Source organism: Monodelphis domestica, chromosome 7, assembly GCF_027887165.1.
Source record: "Monodelphis domestica isolate mMonDom1 chromosome 7, mMonDom1.pri, whole genome shotgun sequence".
NCBI classification, from domain to species: domain Eukaryota; kingdom Metazoa; phylum Chordata; class Mammalia; order Didelphimorphia; family Didelphidae; genus Monodelphis; species Monodelphis domestica.
Window position 1 is genome coordinate 40,123,230 of NC_077233.1, and position 18,343 is coordinate 40,141,572.

General features: G+C 34.6%; 1 protein-coding gene across 16 annotated transcripts in view; it reads left to right on the forward strand.

Annotated features, from left to right (window-relative positions):
* The window catches only part of CHL1 (cell adhesion molecule L1 like), a 261,865-nt gene that overhangs the window by 175,149 nt on the left and 68,373 nt on the right, over positions 1 to 18,343 (forward strand). For 8 of the 16 annotated variants that reach the window (XM_007500099.3, XM_007500102.3, XM_007500100.3 and 5 more), the window contains 5 exons: positions 1,732 to 1,854; positions 4,203 to 4,373; positions 5,518 to 5,565; positions 7,634 to 7,754; positions 12,055 to 12,239. In XM_007500099.3, the coding sequence (XP_007500161.1) occupies positions 1,732 to 1,854; positions 4,203 to 4,373; positions 5,518 to 5,565; positions 7,634 to 7,754; positions 12,055 to 12,239 (648 nt within the window). The remainder of the gene's footprint in view (positions 1 to 1,731; positions 1,855 to 4,202; positions 4,374 to 5,517; positions 5,566 to 7,633; positions 7,755 to 12,054; positions 12,240 to 18,343) is intronic. The other 8 variants (XM_007500104.3, XM_007500101.3, XM_056804443.1 and 5 more) reach the window with 1 other exon arrangement.

An 18,343-nucleotide genomic window follows, 5' to 3' on the forward strand; every position in this document is an offset into this window, starting at 1 on the left:
TATTGATGGAGTTGTGGACTATTTTTACCATTATGGAGAAACAATTTGGAAGTGTGTCCAAATGCTTATAAAACTGTACATATTCTTTGAATTAGCAAAACAACTGGTATGTCTATATCCCAAAGAGCAAAGAAAAATGAAAAGGGACCTATTCATAAAAAAAAAAGTACTGAAGATATTTTTTGTAATGACAAAGAATTAGAAATTAAGAGGATTTCCATCAATTGAGGAATGGATGAATAAATTGTGGTTTATAATTTTGATGAAATACTATTGAACTATAAGAAATAATCATTATGATGGGTTCAGAAAAACTTAGGAAGACATATAAACTGCTGTAAAGTGAGCACAAAGAAAAAAAAAATTTGCTACATGACACAGAAGATGACTGCCCTGCCTGTAAATTTAGGAAAACTCATATTCCTGAGTTCAAATTTGGCTTCAAACATTTACAAGCTGGGTGACCTTAGGAAGATCACTTAGTCCATTTTTTTCAGCTTCCTCATATACAAAATGATTTGGAGAAGGAAATGGTAAACTACTCCAATATCTTCAAAAAGAAGCCTCCCAACAGGTTCAAGAAAAGTCAAATAAGACTGAAAAAAAAGACTGAACAAGAATTCCAGTGCAGAAACAGAAAGTTGTAAGAGCAATATTGTTACAATGATCAATGGAGAAAGACTTAGCTACTCTTATTACTCTTATCAAGACAGAGAAACAAGACAATTCCAAAACACTAATGATTAGAAAAAATTGTATTTTCACAGAGAGAACTGAAACATTCTGAATGTAGATTGAACAATTAAAAAAAATATTGTTTTTTATTTTGTTTAAATGGTTAGTATAAAAATACATTTTGCATGACTGCATTATAACCAAAATCAAATTGCCTTCTCAATGAGGAGTTTTGGGCAGAATGGAGAAAGAAAATTTGGAACTCAAAACTTATAAAAATGAGTTAATTTTTACATGTGTTTTGAGAATATTTAATGAAATAAAATTATTTAAAAAACATTCACTTGTGAGTTCTGAGATTATAACAATAACAGAAATATTCATTATATTCCTATTGAATAGATCATGGCATATCTTCTTTTCTTTCCAGAGAGGGCAGTAATTATTTAGGCAAATTATTGCATGTATTATCAGATGCATCAGTTTGTATTGCTTTGTCTTGTTTAATTGCTCTTTTTTCCTGGTTATTACAAGGGAGAGTTGGGGAGTTACTTAAAATTGTTGTGATGTGAAAGCTAAACACATTCACAAACTTTAAAATCAAATAAATACCATTTAAAATCTTTTGCTGATATGCATAAGAGATAAATAGAGCTGGAGAGATGACAGGTAGATAGATAAATAGATAGATAGATAGATAGATAGATAGATAGATAGATAGATAGATAGATAGATAGATAGAAAAATGACAAAATATTTATTAGGATCTCTCAATATACCAAATGTGTAAAATGTAGGGAATATAAATAAAACAGAAATCAAAAGAAAACTTACCTTTAAAGAACTCTTAAAATGGAAGAAGGGAGAATTTCAAAGAAGTCAAAAAGCATGGGGATTGGGTGGACAAAATATATATATAATATTGACAATATATTATAAGTAGTTAGAGAGTCATGGGATGAGTCAGGTTTGAAGTAAAGATGACTAGTGTGGGAGATTTCTCAAATGAGGGACATATGTTACTGAAGATTAATGAAAATTTCATATTTTCCTCAGATGTACCTAAATTTCCAAAGGAAAAAATTGAACCTCTGGAAGTAGAAGAAGGAAATTCTATAGTCCTACACTGCAACCCTCCCAAAGGCATCCCTCCACTTCATATATACTGGATGAATATTGGTGAGTACTATTTTCTTCCACTGAAAAGGTAAGAATCCAGTTTTCATGAACTTGTTTTTCTTTTGATTGTGATGTGGGATTTCATGATGTAAGAGAGAAAATGACCTCAACCAAAATAGATAAGCACCAGTTCTGCCAAATTTTATCAAAGAGCATAGCCTGGAATCCTTTAAGATGAAAAATTTTGCTCAATCTTGCAGTGAGGTGGTAAGCCAGAGGCAGATTTCATTCCAGGTTAGTTTGATTCTGTGGTGGTTTCTTCATCTACCATTTTATCATAATTCCTCTAATTAGTCTAATTAGTCTTAGAAAAAGAAGTAAGCAGGGGCAGAAATTATGATCACTAGGCCTTCAGTGGAACCATGTTTGTGAAAAGAGAGAGTGAGAGAGAAAGACATTGTTGTAGAAAAAGTTCCTATTACCATCATTAGAAGTAGTCTCCTCATCTGGGAAGTCCTGATATCCTGGTGGTGTCAAATGAAAACTGAAGGAGATACCTACTTGGAACATATTGGTTTAGAAAATCAGAAAATTTTTTTTAACATTATTTCTAATATATATTTCTAATATATTTTATTGATTATGCTAAACTTTTGCCCAATTACATTTTATTACATTTTATTATGATTTAAGGTTTATCCAGGAGTTTTGCAGGAGCACCAGAGGCTTGCAGTCTCCAAGTTTGACAACTGTGTCTTTTATCTGTATGTAATATAGATAATATATAATATATAGGTAATATAGGTGTTTGTAAATGTGTTCCTGTGGATATAGATCTTTATATTTGCACAGCCTTGCAATGCTCATACATACATATATTTGTGTATATATACAAATACCACAATTATATTAAAAACATCATATAAATTATATCACATCACGTCTCATCAAATAATTTGATATACATAGGACAACATGCCAAAGCCAATAAAAAGCTAGCTTTGAGATCAGGAATACCTGGGTTAAAAACTGTGACATATACTTTCTTTAAGACCCAGGGCAAATTTCTCTCAATGCCCCCAGACAACTCTCCAAAACTTTGAATTATGGAGTAGGTCCCAATCTATCTATCATCATAATAAAAATTCTTTGATGTAAATTTCTCTTGTTTTCTCTTTGTATTTATATTCTCTATTCTTAATACAGTATTTTGCTAGGTATATTGCTAGTTACCAATACATTCTCACATTCTCTCTCTCTCTCTCTCTCTCTCTCTCTCTCTCTCTCTCTCTCTCTCTCTCTCTCTCTCTCTCACTTCTCCATTCCTTCCTCTCCATCTTCCCATCCATCCATCTATTTCTTTTTCTATCCACGCATCCATCCATGTATCCTTTCATCTGTCTCCCTACATCTCTCTACTTCCTCCCTCCCTCCCTCCCTCCCTCTCTCTCTCTCTCTCTCTCTCTCTCTCTCTCTCTCTCTTTCTTCCTTCCTTCCTTCCTTCCTTCCTTCCTTCCTTCCTTCCTTCCTTCCTTCCTTCCTTCCTTCCTTCCTTCCTTCCTTCCTTCTTCTTTCCTTCCTTCCTTCCTTCCTTCCTTCCTTCCTTCCTTCCTTCCTTCCTTCCTTCCTTCCTTCCTTCCTTCCTTCCTTCCTTCCTCTCTTTCGCTACAAATTGCATATATATGGAACCTATTTGAGCCTTTTCTAAAAACATGTGCAGAAATTTTAATTCTTGTATTTGTTTCTTTCTTTGATTTTCATTGTTTTTCTATTAGTAAAGATTGTAGGCTGAGATGATTATTGCATTTTGTGTCATATTTAGTTAATGAAAACAAAACAAACTATTCAACAAAGGAATAACAAAATACAAATTCAGGAATTGAACTCTTACCTACATTGTAGACTGTATCTTTAATTTACATTTTTAATAAAGCATTAATAATGCCAGGGCTTAACAACACCAGTTTAGATAAACTAATATTTGCATAGGGTTCTAAACAAGGGAATTCTGTTCTTATGGTGGCAGGTGGTAGGGATTGTCTAAGTGGGTGTCTGTCACTGTGGTTTTTGTGATTAGGAAGTGATCAAGCCTCAATGAGAAGAAAAAATGCCTAGGATTTGTCTTTTCTCTACATGTACCAATAAAAAAAAAATTCAATTTAACATAGTTCAATTCAACTCAATGAGCATTTATTAAGAAACTAATAAATACCAGGCAAAGTGCTAGTTGCTGACAATACAATGATAAAAATTATTAGCCTTAAAGATATGAAGAGACAACAGAGTCTGAGAAAGAAAAGCAGGAGATTGGGACTGACTGATGGACAGACCTTATCAGAATTTAACATTTTGGTATATGTGCAGACAAACTTAGACTTAATCATCAATTTGGGATTTGTCCTTTCCAGATCTGCAGCACATCCCACAGGATGAAAGAGTGTACATGAGCCAGAAGGGGGATCTATACTTTGCAAATGTGGAAGAAAATGATAGTCGGAATGATTATTGTTGCTTTGCAGCCTTTCCAAGGTTGCGAACTATTGTACAGAAGATGCCCATGAAATTGACAGTGAACAGTTGTAAGTCTCCATGGTTTCCACTTTCATTATGAAGGATGTTTGATAAAAATATATCCCATATCCTATAATATCATTTTGGTTGAAGTAGAGGAATGTTGATTGGTGTTTCCTTCCACTGTTTTCTAAACTCATTTCATCTCACTAAAATAAGTGTCTGCAGTTTCAGGTTCTGAAATTTTCTGTTTCATGTAGTTGAAAAAATCAGAATGTATTTGCTTTGACAAATACAGAACAAAAGGTTTTTCATAGTAAAAGGTATATGTTGAGATTACAAGGATTTTAAATACTTTCTTACCCACTAACTCAGGTCCGATTTTGGTCAGAAAGTTCAGGGTGACTAAAAAATTCACATAAGAAAATGACAAGAATTGGACAAGAAAAATCACATTGGCCTTGTCCCCCTTCTTGCCAAAAGTAATATCATCTGCCTTATTTTTACTGCCTACATTTTTGCTAAAAATGCTAATATGAGGTCTAGCATCATCAAAATGTAGGTAATAGTAGAAGAAAGAGGAAAAAACCAATCTCTCAAATTATCCCCAGTAACATGAAATCTGAGTAATATGTATATCATTTTCGGTTCATATTCATTCATTGTCTCAGTTGACTAATATTATGATTTTATTTTCTTGATACGAAAATCTGCTGAAGCCTCCAAGCTGGATGCTCTGCTATACAATGAGGTTCTCATTGAGGTGGATCTGCCTTGGATCAAAAAAAGCTCAAAATAATAATTCCATTAGGACTTTGGTCCTCTAGTGTGGTAATCAACAGTATTATAATCAGATTCACTATAGAGATCCTTGAGATGCAATGTAGTTTAGACCATCGAAAGCTGCCCAGGAAATTAGGAAAGACTGTTTTGAGTTTTTCTTACGGATGTGTGACCCTGGGCAAATCATTGAACCATCTCTGTATTCCATACATTCTCCATGACTATTAACTTCAAAGAAAGTGCTGGTCTGCACTGGTAGAGAAAGTTCCCTCACTTGAATGTTCCCTATTTCAATAAAATTACATCTCCATTAGATATATTTTTATTACTTTTAAGTGGAAAATGGCTTTTTGTTTCCTTTTGTTTTGTTTTGTTGTTATTAATATCAACTGTTATGTTTGCATTTGGTTTCCATTTTGTTTATTTCAGTAAAGCATGCTAATGACTCGAGTTCACACAGACAGAATGTTACTAAGGGTAAGTTGAAAATGCACATAGTTAGCTGTCACTTAATTTCATCTCCATTTTTCTTATTTTTATAATTTTCATTTCTAGTTTATTAAATTAATTCTTCTTTGAAATTTATAAACCTCTGTTCCTAACTCTTTAAGCATAATTTCCCAAATGCTAATATTATTGTAGCAACTTTTCCCCAAATGAAGAATAAACCATCGATTCCAACAATTTTCTATGTTATGAGTTTTTAAAGGAATTTGAATGTATTTTTTTGAACAATTAAATTCTTATTCATTAGACCAAAATAATCGTGAGAATAGTTTTTATGTGCTGTGAATGTAAGAGTTGATTTACCTGCCAAGGGCCTTAAAAAATAAAAACAGCCCTAGTAAGTATCTACAGTAGGCTTTATATAAATATGTTTTTTTTTCAGGGAAAAAAACATATTTGTTAGGATATTTTGGGTGTATTTGCTGCAATAGGCCTGTGTTCTTTTGGCTTAGTGCTATGGATGGAGTCAAGTTGACTCAAAGATATTGAGCAGAGTGGATCGGTAGCTCAGAGAATTCTGGGTGAAAACAATTTCAGTTTTGTAGTCCAAACCTAACTTTGTAATCTCATGGTATTTTTAGCTACTTTGAGTGTTATTATTATATCAGAAGAAATATCAAAATGTAAGTGGGGAAAGGTAATACCTTGTCATTATCTAGTTGTGGCAACATTATTTGTCTAGGTAATGAGAATTTATTAAGTACTTACTAGGTGCCAGGCACTGGCACTAAGTGCTGTCAATTTAAGTACTAGTATAAAGAAAGATTGCCCCTGTTCTCAAGGAATAAACATTCTGGCTGAAAAAGAGAAAACACAAAACAAAAGCTGAGGATATGGGGATCTGAGGACGTATAGCATGGGATACATTGTAGAGAAAAAATCCAAACAAGAGTCAAGTGAGCAGTCTAGAGAGAAATGGCTGGTGGGGTGCCCCCTTTAAAGTGGAAGTTCTGAGAGGAACCAGGCAGGTAAGAAGAGAGATGCGGGGATGGAGTGAATTTGAAAATAGCATTTTAGAGAAAGTTTGGAGTCAGAAAGAAAATCTGGAAAAGAATGAACTGTTCTATAAGAGAAAAAGGGAAGGAACTGAGGAACTACTCAGTTCAAAATTATTTTATTTCATAAAAGGGAACATGGTCAAGTGATATGTCTGCCAGAAATGATTTTTCCCTAGCTTTGGGACAAAATTTACATGAATATGTCTATATATGCACATACATGTACACACACATATTACGATTAAAACTTGAAAATCTTATTCATTTGTAAAATCAAATTTAATTAAAGATCTGTTACCCTTGGTGAATAAACATTAAATCTGAAAGAGGCAGAAAAGAGGAATTCTTGTTCCCTGGATAATTATATGTGTATATTCTTAGGTACATTGTATGTACTACATTTAGCCATGTATGTGTACATGTACTACTATATTATGTGTATGTGTGTGTATGTGTATTCAGAGAGTGAGGAAGAATGACAAGAAGTGCCAGAATGCAATATGTGTGTGCGTTTCTCCAGCACATAAAAAAATCCCCAACAAACACCATTCTCTCACACTTAAATTTTTTTTTACATCTATATGCCAATGTTAGGAGGTACAGGAAGACATCAATCCTCAGTTGACAAGATACATGGACTCTTTTAAAGAGCACTTGGGACAGAGTTGAAAGAATTCTACACAAAGCATGAGCATAGGATGAGGTGTGTGTGTGTGTGTGTGTGTGTTTTGTCACATATAAGCAGTGATGCCATCAACTGACCTAGTTGCTTCTAGGTAGTAATGACTACACACAAAATCCTTCAACCTTGGAAAACATTTAATTATGTATCAGAATAACAATCTCTTTAGCTCTCTACGTTGCCCACAATTATTTGATCTGACCCGTGTTTCATGTAGGTGTGAAAATGAGTGTGTTTATGGGAAAATAGATGTAATTATTTAAGTCACTGAAGTGTACTAAGTGAAGGCTTTAAGTGCTCCAGGAACATTGCTTTCCCAGTTGAAAAAGGCTCAATTTTTTTTTTTCCATCTGCACAGCAAATGTAATCAAGCAAAGAGAACCCAGAATGCTTTTGCCTCCTGAAACTTCTGGCAGTCACTCTTCAATCACCATCATCAAAGGGGGGACATTGCTGCTGGAGTGCTTTGCTGAAGGCCTGTGAGTAACTGGAGATGTTTCATAATCTTGTCATTTCAGGCTCTGTAAAAGGGAATATATGAAATCTAAATGTGTCTGGAAAGAGCGTTTAAATTTCAAATGCATTTTACATGTGTTTGTATTCTTGTGTGTATTTAAAGTTGGATTTATGTGTATGTATGTATGTTTGTGCTTGGGCCTGCTTTACTTTGAATTCCGACTGTAGGCTAGAAAGGAAGTTAATACTGGATTATTTCCTTTCGGTATATGCTAGTGCTAAGGGGAAGGGATATATTATCTCTTAGTCATAGCTAGAGTCTTGCTACACGATGGGTTTTTAATTTGCTCATGTCACAGTGACTGTGTCACTGTGTATTACATTTTGATAACCATATTTTAATATAATTCTTTAATCATGTAACCCCATGGCTTTGATTGTTCTGTATTTAAAACATTATTTTGAGGTAGGTTCCATTAAATTGTCAAATAGGTCCATACAGACAAAGAAAGTTAGGAATCCCTATCAAGAAGACAGACTTTCAGATGTGGTCAGAGTCACTGTGGGCCTGCTGGAAGATGGGAGAGATGACATCCCAAGTTTTTGATGAGGGAAGGGACATGAACATATCTGTGCATATATGTATAACATTGTGACTGTTGGGCAAAAAACAATTTGGAGAGGGGATATACCAAAGACAGAAATTAATTAAAAATTGCTATTACATTCTAGGCAAAAAAAATGGTGATTGCACTCAGTGGTGGTTTCATGAGTTGGGGCAGCTGGGTGGTACAATGGGTATAGCAATGGACCTGGAGTCAGGAACACTTCAGTTCAAATCCTGACCAAGACAATTACTAACTATGCAACCCTGGGCAAGAAACTTAGGTCTGCTTAATTGTGTTTCTTCATCTGTACATGGCAAACCATTTCAGTAACCCTAAGAGGAGTCTCAAAGAGGCAAACATGACTGAACAACAAGGTTGCCTGAGTAGAGAGAAAGTGATAACTTTTGAAAATTTCATTTCATTAATTAACTCAGAATATTTTTCCTTGGTTATAAGAATCATGTTCTTTCCCTCCTTTCCCCCTAATGCCCTCCTATAGCTGATGCACAATTCCACTGGGTTTTACACATGTCATTGATCAAGACCTGAAAGTGATAACTGAAGAGATATTTTTTTAGGTTCAATCAACAGGACTTGACAACTTATTAGATAGTAGGTGTGATGGAAAGGGAAGAGTTCAGGTTGATTTTCAGATTTCAAACCTGTTCTGAATATAATAATGACTTAAGTTCATTGGGATAAATATAATTCCATCAATACAAGTATAAAAGTTCAAGGTAAATTCCATAGCTAAAGGAAACTACTACTCCAGGGCAAAGAATTATAAAGAGATAAACAAACTACAGTTGTGAGCTCAACATGGCAATATGGTGTCCAAAAGAGGAAATGCAGTTGTAAGAAGCATTTAAAGAGGAATAACATCTAGCAGGAGAGAGAATACTTCTCTATCTTTGACTCTAATCAAAATGAGTCTGAAGTAATATATTTAATTATAGAAACTCTATTTTCTGAAGTGCATTGATAAACCAGAGCACCTCTGATCAATGTAACCAGGATCAAGAGAAAGCATGCCTATCAGTTGAAAGATTTGGGGATATTGGTCATGAGAAGACTCAGCTCTGCATAATAGTTGCTTTCAAATATTTTAGGTTTATTAAGTGGAAAAGTATGAGGTTTATACTTCTGAATCCTAGAGAAAAAACTAAGAATGGCCAGAGGTAGATGAATTGAAGCAAATTTGGGTTTGGTGCAACAAAATATTCTCCACAATTGCAGGCATCCTTTTTGGAGAATAGACTGCTTTGGGGTACAGTAAATTCTCTCTCACAGAATCTCTGCTGACTGAGACCGAATAACTGCTTTTTGGAAATGCTATATAAGTCCATACTTATATTGAGATGCCAGTTAGACTAGGATGATCTGTAAGATTCTATATATCTCTGGGACTTTTGCATTCCATGTGAGAAGAAAATACTTGTGCAATGGTTGTTAGGGTTAGAATGTGGAATTGAGAGATGTGTGTGTGTGTGTGTGTGTGTGTGTGTGTGTGTGTGTGTGTGTCTAAAAACTGATCCATTCAAGGACTGAACCCATATCCTTAGCCTGTGGGAGATAAAAGGACTTAATTCTGCAACTAACATTGTAAATTATGTACAAAATAGTTATATGTTTGTGGATAATGAAATATATAATTCATTTAAGGATAATAAAAAGAAAGATGATATAGCACAATAAAGACAAGAAGAGGAGCATGAAATAGGTAAAGGAACTGAACAAAGAGCTGCATTAAGCCTGGAAATCCAAGATTCATGTGTTTCAATGAACAATTTAAGCTATAAAAGCAAGGTCACCCTTGGAGACCAGCTGTGCCCCCACTATCCATTTAACATATACCTTGCCATCGAAAACAATAATAGTCATAATAATATGATACACAAAATCCAATAGACCTGGAAATGCTTTTGTCTCATAGACATGTTCCTGGATAAACTCAACACATGGTGATGTAATACTCCTGAACAGATATTTTCTATTTTCAAGCTAATAGTTTTTATGTTAGAGCATGCTAGGTTAAGGAAGGACTAAAAGATCTTTATAAATAAAAGAAAAGAAGGGGGTAAAGTTGAACTGTATGAAAATACACTTGTATAATCTATATGTACTTAGGGGTGTGTGTGTGTGTGTGCGTGTGTGCATGTTTTCATATACCTGAGGCATAGAACAGCTTGTGATCTGGCATATTGCCACAGCAACAGAAGGAATGAAAAGTAAGCAGTCAAGAGACTTGGAGTATGCATCCTGTTAGGTCTTGTGCTCAGGAAACCAGCAGATAATGTTCTCCCCCAGCAGCCTGTTGGGAATCTCATTACAATACCATTGCTTGCAGACTGTTCTCAGTCCCCACATCCTGGAAAAATAGAAGAGAGCTGTTTTGATGATGTAAGGCAGAGGTAGGTGATTTGGGGATGTAGAAGTGCCAGCAAGGCAGACTTTAGTGTGTACATGCTGCTATGGGCAGTGTGAGATAAGACCATCTGGGTCATTTTCATGAACTCTGAGAAACCTCAGTCCAATGGAAGCTGATGATGGAAGCACTTCTTATGTATGTTTTTTTTTTAAAGGATTAGTTGGAGGAGTATTACTTGTGGCTGAACTAGTAAATAGACAGCCAGCCTCAGACTCAGAAATAGCTATGCTGAAATTTCCCCCTTGATAGATTTTAGATACATGATTCTGGGGAAAGTGACTTGATCTCTCGGTTCTCTCCCACTTCCGAGTGCATTTAGCGTGAGTTATTAAGTTACATTTTAAGGAAAGCTGAGCAGATTTTGTAAGACTCAAATGAATGGGCAATACTTGGTGTTTGGTCTTGGGTCTTCTCCCATTCTGTTGTGATTGCAACATTTGTTAGTATTTTTATTATTCATTATTGTGCCTTATTTTGCTACTGAACCCTTAGTGTATATAGCAAATAGTTACAATTGTCAAAACTGATCTTGCCAGGTATGGTCCCAGATTTAGAGGTGTAATGGCAAGGCACCAGTTGAGACACTGGGTTTACATAAAAGGCAAAGTAAATGGCTAAACTTGTCTAACAAAATTTTGGTTGTTGTTCAGGAGACCTTAACATATAGGTCAAGTATAATTTGAGATATCTTCTCATAATGTAGGCCAAACTTATCACATGAAGGAGGTTCACTAACTGGTTACTAATAGGCAGCATAAATTGATTGTTTTGTTCCTGGTTCATTTTTTTCTTTTAAAAATGGAAATATTATTTAGTAGTTAATTCAAACTTCAAAACCACAAAATTTCCAACATAGTCCAACTTAAAATACAATATTCATCTGAAATGGATTCCTAGAACCCTAGACTTATTCTTTGTAAAGGAAATGAAAATTTCAAAACAAAATTAAAAATTAAAAATTGACTAAAATGAACCCTAGGTTATTGATTCTCTTATTTTACACTCCCTAGTACATGGGTCTCTAGGGAAGGGGAATAACAAATTTAGAATAATGATACATAGTCCTTGATCTTTGGGACTTTATGGAGAGTATCTCTGGAAAATTGTAGAAATTCAGAATATCTTGCCACTCTTTTGCCCTTGTGTTTCTGTAATTCTCCCTTACCATTCGAGGTAGGTATAGAGATATCTTCCATGTAAAAGCTTTCCTAGTGGATATAGTTATGGGGAATTTGAAAGGGAGTTTTTCCTTGCCATTATTAGTCAATCTGTTTTGTAATTTTTTAGGCCTACTCCACAGATCACTTGGAAGAAGGTGGGTGAAGATTTGCCCAAGGGAAGAGAAACACAAGAAAATTTTGGAAAGACACTGAAGATTGAACAGGTCACTCACATGGATAAAGGACATTATCACTGCATGGCCAAGAATTACAAAGGGACCGCCATTCATGAATTCCGAGTTACTGTAGAAGGTGCTATTCCCATTTAAAATGATTTCTTTGTATTTTGTGTGCATGTTCAAATAGTGTGTATATAGTATGCTCCAAAAGTAATTTAAGCTTTCATAGGTTAAATATGCCATTAGATTTTTGGAACACCATGCATATCAATACCCACTTATACATATATATGCATATATGTATATATATTTAAATTGTGCAATATTGTAATATATTCACCTATACAAATACATTTAGATGCCACATACATAAGTATATATGTGTGTATGTATGTGTACACATATATGTGTGTTTATTGTTGTTTAATAATTTTTCCATTGTGTCTGACTCTTTGTGACCTCATTTGGGGTTTTCTTGGCAAAAGTACCTGTATGGTTTCCCATTTTCTTCTCCAGTTCATTTTGCAGATAAGAAAGTTGAGGCAATTAGGTTAAGTGACTTGTTCAGGATCACATAGTTGGCAATTGTCTGAGTCCAGATTTGAACTCAAGAAGATAAATCTTCCTGACTTCAGATAGTACTCTATCCGTTGTGCCAGCTGCCTAAAATACACATGCATACATATGTGTACTCATCAGTAATTATATACATGTTAGAGGAATTGAAATAAAAAAACCAAAATAAGCAGAATCATCAGATCACCAGATATTACCTCATATCTCCACTTCTAAATGTTTGTCAATCCATGGCATCACTCAGCTAAACAAAAATATTTCATATTAAAATTTTTATTCAATCCAAGCCCAGTGTACCTTTTAGAGTTTGGGATAGGCTATGGCTATGATAGGATCATTCCACATGATGCCTTTTTCCATTCACCTTATAAGAATGAATTTCCACTATATGGACTCCAAGACTGTATCAGATACTAAAATCTTAAAAAATAGGTTGCCTAATTTTATTCTAGTGTCATCTGTAGGATTAACCAATTATTTGTCTTGGTTAAGTCATTTTACTGATCTAGAACTCATGTGAGGGGATTGGAACTCATAATTCCTTAAGACCCCTTTCAGTAATAAATTTCCATGAAAGGGTAACATGTTTCAGTGGGCATTATATACTTAGAAAAATTTAGAAAGAAGAGTCATTAATTAATACATTCACTTTTTTTGTTCTTTCTGTTCAATAATACCCTTAATTTTATGACAATGTGGAGTCTTAAACAATATGGGAAAGAATAAACATATAATTAATTATAAAATAATATTTTTAGAGCTAGAAAGGGCCACAGTGGCCATCCTGTCTAACCCTCTCTTTATAGATATGGAAACTGAGACGTAAAATGAATATCACTTGTCTATGGTCTACATGTTCCTTTTTTAAAAATGGAGAATATTACAAAATGAAACACATCAACACAACAAATAACACATCAAATCATAAGTAGCACAATGAAGGCAATGAGTAGTACACTACTAGTTAGTACTACTAGTAATACTAGTAGTACTACACTAGTTAAATATTTCTCCCAAACAGATCCTAATATAATTCAGTTGATTGACATATATTGTAGGGTGGGAAAAAAAAGTTTTACAAAGATTGAAAAGTGAAAGGATTTTAAATTGTTTTCCTTTATTTTTTTTGACACTTTATGTGAATAAATATTTGGCTAAAATTTGTGAATTCCGTATGAAGAATTAATCCAATAGTGGCATTGGCTCAACTGTGGAAGTCGGTTAGGCATTTTGACTATCTGCAAGGCAGAAATTAGAGTTCCCTAATCATCCGGTGACTTCATATTTTGAACGCTATTCAATTTGCTAATTTGAGGTAGTTTATACATGCAAGGCTTTTGCTATATATCTTATTTTCTTAATGGCAATGTACGTCATTTGTATAGTGGCCTCATTTGTGTATCTCTTTCTCATTTGTATATAGGCAAAACTTTTGTTGCATATAGTTAGGACATTATTGCCTGAAGTCTCCCATGGGTTCCTTACTAAAATCTGATATTGAAAGAAAGCTATTCTAATTTAACTTTTTGGATTGGTCCAATATTTTGAGTTAGTTAAAGTTAAAAAACATTGCATTTATAATTTAAAAGACAAGTGGAACTTCGACTGAGTAGAATGGGACATTTTTAGAACAAATGCTATCTTGCTGTCACAACCTAGTGTTTATCCTAAGATAAAGTGCTTTAGGCAGAGTGAAAACCAGACCTAGGAACATCAGTTTCTTTGGCACAACAAAAATAAAACCATGCCCTTATGGGTAAACAGGCTTAACACCCAAACTCCTATCTACTAATAGACACTATTCTTGTATAAACCCTAACTCACCTTCAGAAAGAAATCCAGAGGGAGGGAGAAAGTGAAGAAGTCTTTGCAGTAGTATTCCCCCTACCCTTACCAGAATTCTTTAATGGACAATCATATTGCCATACTGGGATAGTCAGTACAAAATGAACATTTTCACTTTCATATACATTCGTGGAAACATAAATTCCAGACATGGAAAATTGTTCATTGCTATGAACTTCCAAATTGCTGACTATTAGAAATCCTTCCAGATGGTCTGGAATCATGTTACAGTAGCTGAATATTTTAACAATCTGGCCAAGGTTTTCTTGACTGTAAAATTGAAGCTTTCAAAGGAAATGTAGGAGTAAAAAAAAAAAAGAAAATGAATGCAAAATTAATTAAGGCATTCAAAATGTTGACCATAGAAGTCTATGTTCCCATAGGCTCCCTGAACAAATTATTGCCACTATTCATAAAACAGCTATTAAATCTATTGAAATGTAAATAGTGTTTTTACAAGAATCATTAAATCCTTCTCTCTGAAGAATAACTACTATAGGTGTCTCTTGGTTCTATCTATCTAGAGTTCTGCTTCACAAATCTAAGTGAAAGCAAGATAGAACCAAAAAAAGACTTCTTTTCTTAACTTTGAAAGTGATAAACCTTACAATTAATCATGTGTATGTGTGTGTGAGAATAGGGGGATGTACTCTTTTTGATTAATGTCTTATCCTCCTGATTCTAGTGTTGCCATCTGCCCCCCCCCCCAAAAAAAAAGAATGAAGATAAAAAGCTAATCCAATGAAACACCCAACTGGACTTGGGAGTCAAGTCTATTTCTTTTCCATACTTGGTGATTTTACCAAGGCACCTGTTGTATTCATCTTGTATGGTATCCCTTTTTCTTTCAGACTTAAAAAAATAACTCAATCCTCTGATGAGGGCTTTACAGCTACATATTAATGTAAAATATTGGTAAACAAAATTTCAGAATATTACCATTAAAGACATAAAAAATATTCCCTGGCACTTTATGGTAGGGACATATAATATTTATTATTGTATTGACATGTCCCTTAGGAAAATTAATTATAATCTGGCAAGTTGTTTACCTCCAAGAAAGGGACAATTGAGTTTCTGAGTGAAATTAGTTGAACTTCATAGAGAGGAACATTATGGGTTTGTGGACATAATTACTGCCCTATAGGATTAGGATGAGATACTGAGGCAAAAGTAGGACAGTAGCCATAAGGAAGAAGAGCATGATAATAGAAAGAAAAGACAAAATAACCCTGAGATTGGCACCAGGAAAGTAACATGAAATTATTTTTTCCCTTCCACCCCACTCCACCTAAACCCCCCTCCCCCACTTTGAAGCAAATTCCTTTTATTAAACAAAAACAAATGACTTCCTTTTCTTTTATAAATCTGTCTGCCACTGATTAGTAAATTAATTTGTTGATCTGTAGAATAATGGAGTTAGAAGTCTTACAACTTTGTTCCCATGGGGATAAGCCTTTTAATGAAAAATGACACCCAAGCAAAGAACCACATTAATATAAAACAGACACTGACACACACTCAGTTATTTTGTACAATTCTTCTGAAATGTGTTTGTTATGAAGCTTAGGGTCCAAACATTAATGAAAAGCTGTTGAACATCTTGGGAGAGGTGACAGGTCTCGAGGGCAGAGGTAGGGGCCAAGTGAAGTGAGGGAATGCCATTTGCTTTACATTCTCTTCCACTAGTTGTAAGCTTTTTAGGACAAATGGTAACAGATATTTTCAGTTTCATTCAGCTAACTTGGTACCATCCTTTGCCATACTAATAGTAGTTTTCACTGTAGTCAGGTCCTCAGTTAAAGAAGCAGAAATAATTGGGAAGCCCACTATTTCCTTAATCACAATTATGAGAGAATCTGGAGTGGATGATCAATTGGTCAGCTAATCAATAAATATTTATTGAGTGCCTATTATGTGCCAGGCATTATGATAAGGGCTCAGGATATAGAAATGAAATAAAACTCAATTTCTTTTAATAATGAACATACAGTCTAATAAAAGGACAACATATGAACTGATTTGTACAAAACAAGATATTTATAGGATAAATAGGAAATAATTAACAAAAAGAAGGCACTAAAATTGGATTTTTTGGGGGGAGGAGGCTTCCTATAGAAGATGGAATTTTAGTTGGAACTTAAAGGAAGCAAGGGAAGTCAATAATTGGATTAGAGAAGGGACCATGTTCTAGGCATGTTCTAGGGGTCATGCAGCCAGAGAAAATGCATGAATAGGAGATATGGAGTTGCCTTTTTCATGGAACAACCAGGATGCTAGTGTCATTGGATGAAAGAGTATATGACAGAGTGTAAGGTAGAAGACAAGAAATTTTGAAAGAATTTGAATGCTGCAGGATTTTAATAATAATAAAAAGAGAAGGACAAGGAAAGGGGCTCTTTCAGTCAAGTGAGCAGAGCAAAGAGAGCCAGAGACTCACCCCCAGCATTTTACCAAAAGCACAGGCTCTGAAAAAAGCAACCCATAGTAGTGTGGGTCTCAGCCCAATTTATCTCCCAAGCATCCTTACATAAAATGAGGATGTAACTGAAAAGGATGCTGGGAATGTAGCTCAGGTGAGGCAAATTTACCAACTACACAATGCCAAGTGAACATTTTGTGTTTGTTGCTGGAGGCAATGGGGAACAACCAGAATTTATTAATGTTTATTTATGGGGACAAGGGGTGGCATGATTACATAAGGAAAAGGTACCAGTAGAGCAAACAGGGTAGACCCATTGAGGGTTTTCTTCAGCATGATGGTAGAATAGGATGAGTTTCTTCATCAGAAAATGAAGAGCAGTACTTTTTCTGTGTCCTACAGATCAGCTCTTTCCCCTCAATACTCCCTCTACCACCACCGCACTTCCACCATCATTATCACTTCTGAGATTTGCAAAATGTTTTATATATGTTAACTCATTTGGTCTATTTAGCAACCATGCATGGGGCAGATGCTTTTTTTTTAATCAGTATTTTGCAGATGAAGAATTTGAAGCACAGTGACTAAGTGACTTTTCTTGGGTCATGGAAGTAGAATATGTCAGGTGTCAGATTTTAACTCTGCCCTTCCTGACTCAAGGGTCTACCCTTTATCCATGGCACCATCCAGCTACTCTCTATAAAAATCTTGCATCCTCTGTCAATCACCCACTCTCACCACCTCCTTCTTGAATTATGTTATATACAAATGTATTTATATATAAACATGTGTGGACACTTTCACATATAAAATATATCTTATTATTAAAAGCATAATATACATATATACTATATATTGACACCTTTATCTAAATATATCTAGGTGCTTATGTGTGTATACATGTACATATGTTTATGTGTATATGTAAATATATTAAATATAGTCCACTGAACACACATTAATGTTAAAATGAAGAGTAGAAAAAATTAGGGAAGAAAATAGGATTTTTCTGATGCTTTTGTATTATGGTAAATTCAGTCATTTGCTATATACTCTGTAGTCAGATAGATGAGTAAATTAGCTGTTTGATTCTGCTGAACAAGACATTTGCCCTCTCTGCTACCTTGTCTGTAAAATGAGGCAGTGAATCTGTGTGATTTATACCATCTCTTCCATCACTAGTCATATAAGCTTATAAATCATATGTTTGTGGCATATCTTTGCCTGTTGGGTGGTGTGAATAAACACTTGCTCATGAATCTGAAAATCTGATTTCCTACAGCAACTCTTCTCCTCTTTGTGTAATGAATATGGTGAAGTTTCTCCTTGTCTCTGAGATTTCAGCACATATAAATTAAAAGATTTAGTCCCCACAAGTTTCAGGCCTCCTTCCA